A 9,742-nucleotide genomic window follows, 5' to 3' on the forward strand; every position below is an offset into this window, starting at 1 on the left:
TACCAGTAAGGACATAGGTGTAACAAGAAGGATTATTTTTAATCGCTTCTTAGTTTCTAGACGTGGTCCATCCACAATGCTGCACGTAGCAATAGTGTCTTGGGTTTTGTCGGAGAAAAAACATTTCCTGGGCTAAGGTCATACAAGGCTAGTTAGCAATTCGGGATTCGGCAAACGTACGGAACGTCAAATGTACGAGTATTATACGATTTTGTAAAATCCAGATTCGGTCCAAAATTCGGTCAACGGGACGTGATTCGTTAGTAATTCGGAACGGCATACGTACGTGTATAATTCGATTTATAAATGTGAGTTCGGTTCTGAAAATTCGGTATCTATATATAACAAATAATTTGTATTTATAAGGTCATACACCAATTTTTATGCATATGTGTGAGTTATTTAAAGAAAAAATAAACTTAATATGATGATATTAATAATATATACAATATTAGTTATCCAAGAGGACGTCGTATAGTGGTTTAAATGCTTGGTTAGTGAGTTTGAGATATCTCTCACCTTCACCTTCAAATCTCTTCAGTCATTTTTGTTTCATAAAAATTAAAACACGTCTAATATTCGGTCGTGTATGCTCGGGAGGCAGTAAAGCCCAAAAAGTGGGGCCTTTGAAAAGTAAAAGCCAAGAATTTATGGCGAATTAAGCGGACGTATCATTCGGGATACGTAAAATTCGTGAACAATTCGCGAATAATCCGGGAATGCCACATAATACGGGACTTAGGTTCGGAGTTACAAACGTACGCGAATAAAACGGTAAAATTCGTGATACGTAAAAATTCGCGAATGATTCGCGAATCATTCGCGAACTTACTAACTAGGCATACAAGTACTTAACGAACACCTTTTGCTAGTTAGATATATGCATTTAAAATTAACAAGGGCACCTGCCCCTTTTTTAATAATCCCACATTGCCTAAGCCAACGTAGGTTGGGTGGTTAATAAATTTTAGGTAATTTTATAAGATAGGCAACTTTCTACCACAGTGTTAGAGCCAAATTCCACTCAACGTTATCATCCGTGTCTATCAAATCAATCAAAGCCCAGACCCATACCTCACTCAACGATATCTGTTTGGGTTTGTCTCCCATGTGTTCATAATTTGCTATCATTCGTGCCATCAATGCCAGACCCCACTCAACGATATCCATGTCTGTCAGTCTATCATCCGTGTCTATCAAATCAAAGCACAGACCCAGACCCTACTCAACGATATCTGTTTTCGTTTGTCTGCCATGTGTTCATAATTTGCTATCATCCGTGTCCATTAAAGCCAGACCCCGCTCAATGATATATGTGCCCGTCCGTCTATCATCTGTGTCTATAAAATCAAAGCCCAGACCCAGACCCCACTCAACGATATCCGTTTTTGTTTGTCTTCCATGTGTTCATAATTTGCTATCATCTGTGTCCATCAAATCCAGACCCCACTCAACGATATCCGTGTCCGTCTGTCTGCCATGTGATGTCCATCAAAGACAGATCCCACTCAACGATATCTGTGTCCGTCCGTCTGCCATGTGTCCATAATTTGCTATCATCCATGTCCATCAAAGCCAGACCCCACTCAATGATATCCATGTCCGTCTGTCTGCCATGTGTCTATAATTTGCATATACCAGTCATGTATGTTTTATCCTCTGTGTCCATCAAATCCAGACCCCACTAAATCATCCGTGTCCATCAAAGCCAGACCCCACTTAACAATATATGTGTCCGTCCGTCCTCCCATGTGTCAAAAATTCGTGTATACCATTATTTGCATATCGTATACCATTATTTGCATATAGACCCCACTCAACGATATCAGTGTCCGTCCGTCCGTCCGTCCATGTGTCAATAATTTGATTACACCATTATTTGCGTACTGTATCCTAGTATTTGCATATACCATTCATGTATGTGCTACCCTCCGTGTCCATCAAAGCCAGACCCCTTTAAATGATATATGTCACTAAACGAGTATACCATTCATGTATGTGCTATCCTCTGTGTCCATCAAATCCAGACCCCATTAAACGATATCTGTCACTAAACGAGTATACCATTCATGTATGTGCTATCCTCTGTGTCCATCAAATCCAGACTCCATTCAACGATATTCGTCACTCAACGATATCTGTGTTCGTCCGTCCGTTCATGTGTCCGTATTTGCGTATACCATTATTTGTGTATCTTTTACACTTGCATATGCCATTCATATATGCGCTATCCTCCGTTTCCATCAAAGACAGACCGCACTCAACGATATCCGTCACTCAACGAGTACACCATTGATGTATGTATTATCCTCCGTATTCATCAAAGCCATACCCCGCTCAAGTATATCAGTCACTCAACGAGAATATCGTTCATGTATGTGGATTTTGTGTCTTCTGTGACATTCTATGCTTCCATGTTATAACTTTTGTGGCTTCCGTGTCATTCTGTGTGTTGTAGATGTAATGACTCGTCACTCCATCGATACTGTCCCCACTTAGCCACTGCGGACATCCGACACTGTTGGATTTTTAATAGGTATCGCTAGGGTCATCCGGCAGCAACTTCCCAGAAGGTCACCCATCCCTGGACTGCTCCAGCCCGAACACGCTTAACTGCAGATTTTTAATGTGTTGAAAAGGAAACTTTGTTAGGAAAGGACAAACCATTACTGATATTTCATTCGGCCAACCACTGCCGAATATCGGGGTATTACAGTAGATATACTTTTTTTGGGTAAGATGTGTTACAACATTTCTTGTTCAAACTCGCAATCGTTGCTATCTCACGCTTGTTGTCAAATTTAGTTGATCAAAACTATGTCTTGATTTCTAGTCTAATTATAGTTATGTCTCGAATTAGGATAGAAGTGTGTAGTTGAGCATTAGACCTCATGACGTTCACCACATAACCACATTCACTTGACCATCTTGGTTCTTCTTCTATCCCTCACCGTGAAAGAGGTATCATCTTGTATGCCGACTAAAAAGCTTTCCCTGACCGACACCCAAATTCATTTTTTTTTATTTCATCAACTTCAGTTGATTTTTCTTTAAGAATTACTATATTGCTTTCAAATTATTGCTATTAAATACCAAATTTTTATTTTAATCATTCAGTTTGATGCAATTGCAAGATACCACATTAATTTTATTGAAATATTATGCCTGATTTAAGAAAATTAATTCTTTATCCTCTGCATATGCTTTTCCTTTAAAATATTTTCTTTCCTCAACTAGTCATCTCCATTTGTATTTTAGGATCTCCATCGGTTTAGATTTATATCTCATGTAGATTGTGAAATCTTGTATAAAAATATTATTGCCAACCTAGAACTAGAAAAACGAAAAGTATCATTTATCCAAATAAATGGGAGGAAAGATCTTCGCTAAAAAAGAATTTGAGTTATGTTTTGGAGGTAAAAATTTCCGGGCAAATAAAAATCGGAAATATTGATAAACTGTCCCATTCTCAATTTCGGTTTAATAAATTTCCCCCGTTTTTTTCAACTTTTCAAAACTGCCCCCACTGTTAACTTTTCCATCTAATTTAGTTTTCCATCCAATTTTTTACTTATTTACCCTTTACTTGTCACGTTTATCTTCTACTTCGTTTTTTCAGGTTCGTCGAGCTCGGTTCATGGATTTAAGGTTCAGAGTTCAGGGTTAGGGGTTTAAGGTTCAGGGTTCAAAGTTCATGGTTTTGGGTTCATGGTTCACAATATAGTTCAGGGTTCACGGTTAGGGGTTTAGGGTTCATAGTTCAGGCTTCGTTGTTCATGGTTCAGGATTCATGGTTCACGATATATTGCAGGGTTAGGGGTTTAGGGTTCATGGTTCACGACATAGTTCAGAGGTAAATATGACTTTTAACTGGTGAAATAACTTCCACCTTGCATTTAACGGGATGGAAAGCGTTATTTGAAAAAAATGGGGGCATTTTTTTTACCCTAATTCAAAACTGGGTCACTTTATCAAAATTCCCATAAGAATCCCACGAAAAATTTTGGAGATAAAAATTTCCGCGCAAATGCAGTTAATAAAAAATCCCACTAAAAAACAGGTAAAAAGGAATCGTGTCCCGATACCATTCGTAAAAAATTCCATCTCATCTCGTGTTATCAACACGTGTCCCAAAAGTACGATAATTTTTATTTTTTACTTTTTTTACTTTTGAAGTTCTCATCTCAAACGATTCTCTTTCGTTCTCTTTCTCAAAATCAATGATAAACTTCTTCCAAAATTCTACAGCAACGACTCAACATTTAGTGTCGTTTCTTTCTTACTTTTGAAGTTCTCATCTCAAACCGATATACCATTCTTTCTTCTACTGCTCGAGCACCATCACCATGGCACCACCTCAATCATTCAATTCTATAAATCTGTAAGAACTAAACTCTGTAATTTTTTTTATTTTTTTGTACTTAATTCTATTGTAAGATGTGGGTTTTGTTTCAATTCGGCGTTTAGTCAGTTAACGTGTTCTAATTTGGTGTTTAGATTGAATAATTTTAGGGGTTTGTTTCAGTAAGGGTTTTGAGATTTCCGGCTATAGTTGTGATTGAGTTTGTTGGATTTGATATCGGAATTGCAATGAAAAGATTCATATGTATTAGCTCGGTCACAGATCCAACTTGCCTCTAGACACATAGGGTTGTTCTTATAATAACACCTGCAGATTATTTTTCTAGTTTTCACGAGTTAACAAAAGAGGGAAAAAAAATTTAAATAAAAAAAGGGGGAAGACTATTTTTTATAGCCAGGAAGTGGAGTTTGATTTGCTCAATGATTATAACTTAGTCTAGTTTGTGCACAACAAGTATTAGCTTCTTTGTCAAAACAATGATAGACAGATGTTTGATGAAATGATTAAATGATAGGTTTGTCTGTATAAGAGTGTTGAGTCTAATTAGTTTGTTGTTCAGTAATTAAACTGCTACAATATGGATAAGAGTTGGATGCAAGGAAAATCTAGGTTCATCCTGATTATAAAAGAGGTCTTCAAGAATTTATCAAGATTGTTCGCGATCACACGGATAGCATGGGAAGGACTCGTTGCCTGTGTGCCCGATGCAAAAATGGTCATTTTGAGCCCATCCAGCTGGTTGAAGATCACTTGCAATATTTTGGCATACACAAAAATTATAAACTATGGATACACCATGGCGAGGATTATGAAATTGTCTCTGATGACGACGATGTTGATGAGGAAGAAACACAAGGTTATACAACTAATGGGGTCAGTGAACTTCTTGAAGATGTGTGTGCCAGAGCAAACAACAATGAATGTCCAGGTACACAAGACAGTTGTGAAAACATAGATATGTTTGATAGTCTCTTGAAGGGTGCCTGCGAGCCTTTGTATCCTAATTACAAGAAATTTTCGAAGCTAGAGTTTGTTATGAGGTTGATGCATATCAAGATAATGAATCACATGAATAACAAATCATTCCAGATGATCCTTGATTTAATTAAAGCGGCATTGCCTGAAGGTGAGACACTTCCAAACACCTACTACGAGGCTAAGAAATTATTGAGGAACCTTGGACTTGGTTACACAGTAATTCATGCATGCAGATATGATTGTGTACTTTTTTGGAAGGAAAATGAGAATCTCGTAAAGTGTCCCAACTGTGATGAGCCGAGGTATAAAGTTGTCGAGGAAAAAGGAAAGAAGATACCTCAGAAAGTACTGCGTTATTTTCCACTCAATCCAAGGCTGCAGAGATTGTTCATGTCAAGGATGACTGCTGAAGATATGAAATATTGGAAAAATATACGGAAACCGGAAAAAAATGTGTTTAGGCATCCAGCAGATTCTAAAATTTGACAAAAGCTCGACGAGAAACATAAGTGGTTTGCAAAAGATTCACGTAATGTCCGACTTGGCATTGCAAGCGATGGGTTTATTCCATCTAATGACCTCAATGGAAAACCACACAGTATTTGGCCTGTAATTGTCGTTCCGTATAATTTGCCACCATGGAGATGCATGAAAGGGCCATTCATATTTTTGACTCTACTTACACCAGGACCTAACAGTCATGGAAATGATATCGACGTTTATCTGAGGCCGCTGATAGATGAATTAAAAGAGTTATGGGAAATTGGTGTGGAGACTTTTGATGCACATTCAAAGGAAGTATTTCAGCTTCATGCTGCGTTGTTATGGACGATCAATGATTTTCCTGCGTATGGAAACTTATCTGGATGGAGTACTCATGGGTATCTAGCTTATGTTGTTTGTAATAAAGATACACATTCGATGTGGTTGAAGAGTGGACGGAAGATATGCTACATGGGTCATCGTCGTTTTTTGCCTCAAACTCATGCATGGAGATCTAGGGGCAAACATTTATTTGATGGAAAAGCAGAAAAAAAGCCAAAGCCAAAGGATTTTTCTAGAGATAATATGTTATTACAGCTAGAAGTCGTCGAGCAGCAAGATTTTGGGAAGGCGCCGAACACCAAAAATAGGAAACATTATGATTTTGAGTTAAATTGGACAAAAAGGAGTATTTTTTTTGAATTACCGTATTGGAAGATTAATAAATTGCGGCATAACGTTGATGTTATGCATATAGAGAAAAATATTTGTGATAGTGTTGTAGGCACGCTGATGGACATTGAGAAGAAAACTAAGGATACCATAAGATCTAGAGCAGACCTGGAAATATTGGGTTTGAAGAAGGAGCTGCTTCTAACTAAGAGAGGTAACAAGTTAATTAAGCCACCTGCATCTTATACTTTATCGGTTCCAGATAGAAAAATATTATGCGAGTGGTTGAAGTTGGTGAAGTTTCCTGACGGCTATGCCTCAAACATTGCTCGGTGTGTGAAGGAAAAAGATGGTAAGATATCCGGAATGAAGAGACATGATTGTCATGTATTTCTACAACGGATTCTTCCTGTTGCACTGCGTGGTTTCCTGCCGAAAAATATATCCAGTGCATTATCTGAGCTTGGTGTTTTCTTTAAGGAATTGTGTTCGAAGACACTAAGACTGGAAGTACTAGAGAAAATGGAAAAAGGTGTTGCCGCACTACTATGCAAGTTGGAGCAAATTTTTCCACCAGCATTTTTTGATATTATGGTTCACTTGATAGTTCACTTACCTCATGAAGCTATTCTTGGTGGACCCGTGCAATATCGTTGGATGTACCCAATTGAAAGGTAATTAGTATCACAGTTACTCACTTTTTAAGATTATACTACTTTGCTCAAGTATCTGTATTAGATGGTGTTCATGTTTCTAAATGCGATTACAATTACGTAAAACCTTCACTGATGCCACCTATTATAAACATCTCCATATGTAACTTGTATTTTTAAATTCATTTGATTGATGATCTGTCTGTATATATTATTTGCTTACAAGTTATTAGACACAAAATCCAGTGATAAATATATTTTAAAAAGTGATCAAACAGAGTGGTGATGATGTTATCTACCCATACTAGATAATTTTCCAAACCCTATTACTTTTGCTAAACCTGACGTGCCTTTTGCTTTTGATCCTATGACAAGTAACTTTGAATTTGTTGAATCTCTGTATTATATTTTCTTTCCCTGAATCAATGTCTGATCTTGAAATAGGTATTTACGCACGCTAAAGCAATATGTACGAAACAAGGCACGACTTGAAGGTTCCATTGCCGAGGCATACATCAACAACGAATGTCTTACTTTTTGCTCTATGTATCTACATGGAATTGAAACACGTTTCAACCGGGAAGATCGAAATCACAATGGTGACTCTGGACAACCGGTTAAGGGGCTGAGCGTTTTCTCAAATAATGCTCGACCGCTTGGAGCTGCTAAAAATGTGATGTTGGACTTGAAAGATACCAGCAAAGCTAGATTTTGTGTTCTGAACAATACTAAAGAGCTATTACCGTACATTGAGTAAGTGGATATAGCTTAGAATTAAGTTATTTATAATGCTTATGCATAATTAAAAGAGTGATGTTTTAATATATTGTGCATATGCAGACAGCATATGGAGGAACTAGAAAAGGAAGACCCTCGTAATGTGGATATGAGACATGAAAGATATTTTTCTAAATGGTTTGAAGAACGGGTAAGAACTAAATCAAATTATTTTATATGCCTACTAGACGTTGTCGTTGCTGCTAACATAATTCGAAACCATCATTAGTAGTGTACGTAGCATACTGTTGTACTAAGATGCATGACTGAAACTTAGTATATTCATGGGTATTGATTCTGTTAGTTGGATGAAGAGTATTTTAGGTAATTTGAGAATGTCTACATAGTCGATACTCATTTTTATCTTGAGTATACTGTGATTTTCTATATATATATATATATATATAAATGAAACGGGTAATTTTGAATTGTTGCTGATAATGAAGAAAATGAGATACGTGTTAGACAAGATGTATACACGTAATGTTAAAATAAGAAGATGACCAGGAAGCACATAGATGTGACGCTAATTCTTTTATTTTATATTATTAACTTGCCAATTTTTTCATTAAATTTCTCGACTTTTAAGACTTCCTCCTAAATTCTTATTAAACATTGAGTGCCATTATGTTATTTGGTTCTTGTGGTTTTGTAACCAACTTTCTCAGACTTTGTACACTCTATCATTAGGACTAGAATTAACGTTTATCACTTTGTAGGTGAATCGGTTGCGAGAAGAGAATTCTCCTACTGTTTCAGATGAAATATATTCACTAGCAGTTGGCCCTCATCCACGTGTAGTGCGATATAGTGGGTGTATCACTAATGCAATTCGATTTCATACAAGGGACCGAGAAGTAAACTTGCGAACACAGAATAGTAGTGTTGTAGTAAAGGGGGAGCACCAGTCTAACGTTGCTGATTTTTATGGTGTGTTAACAGATGTCTTAGAGTTAACTTACCTGTATGGAAATAAAGTTTTTATTTTCATATGTGATTGGCGGAACACCGACAAGAGAAGGAATAATATTGTCACAGATAGCCATTTCACTAGTCTTAACTTCTTTCAAACATGGTACAAAGACGATCCTTTTGTTCTTGCTGACCAAGTGCAAAAAGTTTTCTACCTTAAAGACCTTAAACTGCGTGGAAAATGGCATGTTGTTCAACATGTGATTCCTCGGAATGTCTATGATGTCTCAGAAAAAGATGTTGGGGCACAACCAAATGATGACGAGGCATATCAACAAGATGATCACTTCACAACAGAAAACATCGTCCAAGATAATTTTGGAAGTGCATCAAGTTGCAATGAGGAAGTTACTAATCCAACGTTTAATAGAAATGATGTCGCAGCCGAAGAAGTTGATATAGATACTGTTATTGCTGATCTTGAAGGTTCTGAGAACTATATTGAAGAAGAAGAACTTGAAGGAGAAGGTAGTCTTTTGAGTGAATATGACAGCGAAGATGAAGGTATTATATCAAGTGGTGATAGCGATATTGATTAAAGAATATTGTTTATCTTTTTATTGTATTTTTTTTTCTTTTTTCCGTAAACCTTATTTTTCTTTGTTTTTTTTTGCAAAAGATCTTGATTGCTAGTTGTTTGGATACGTTTACTTGTCATTTTGATGAAAGTTATCGTTTTGGACTATATGGTAAACAAACTTTCATAGATGCTAGAAAGAAACAAGAAACTAGAGCATGGAAAGGAGATGTACCACGAACCTAAGTTTGCTTTAAAAAAACAATTGTTCACTCTAGCGACCACAACAAAAATTGTACAACATTAACATAGTCAACAAAAATTGTA

General features: G+C 36.7%; 1 protein-coding gene across 1 annotated transcript; it reads left to right on the top strand.

Moving 5' to 3' along the window:
- The first annotated feature begins 5,038 nt into the window (after nucleotides 1-5,038).
- LOC113352780 lies at nucleotides 5,039-9,437 on the top strand. Its single transcript, XM_026596555.1, has 5 exons — nucleotides 5,039-5,686; nucleotides 5,834-7,170; nucleotides 7,594-7,902; nucleotides 7,990-8,077; nucleotides 8,646-9,437. Exons 1-5 carry the CDS (start codon nucleotides 5,039-5,041, stop codon nucleotides 9,435-9,437), a joined length of 3,174 nt encoding a protein of 1,057 aa, XP_026452340.1.
- The last annotated feature ends 305 nt before the right edge of the window (nucleotides 9,438-9,742 follow it).

This window comes from Papaver somniferum, chromosome 2, assembly GCF_003573695.1.
Source record: "Papaver somniferum cultivar HN1 chromosome 2, ASM357369v1, whole genome shotgun sequence".
Lineage (NCBI taxonomy): Eukaryota > Viridiplantae > Streptophyta > Magnoliopsida > Ranunculales > Papaveraceae > Papaver > Papaver somniferum.

Bases quoted from the DNA above. Each gene is read 5' to 3' on its own strand.
- LOC113352780 (XM_026596555.1), top strand. From the start codon at position 5,039: ATGGGAAGGACTCGTTGCCTGTGTGCCCGATGCAAAAATGGTCATTTT. The intron at 5,687-5,833 runs GTACTGCGTTAT...ATTTGACAAAAG, and splicing joins GAAAGAAGATACCTCAGAAA to CTCGACGAGAAACATAAGTG. The intron at 7,903-7,989 runs GTAAGTGGATAT...GTGCATATGCAG, and splicing joins GAGCTATTACCGTACATTGA to ACAGCATATGGAGGAACTAG.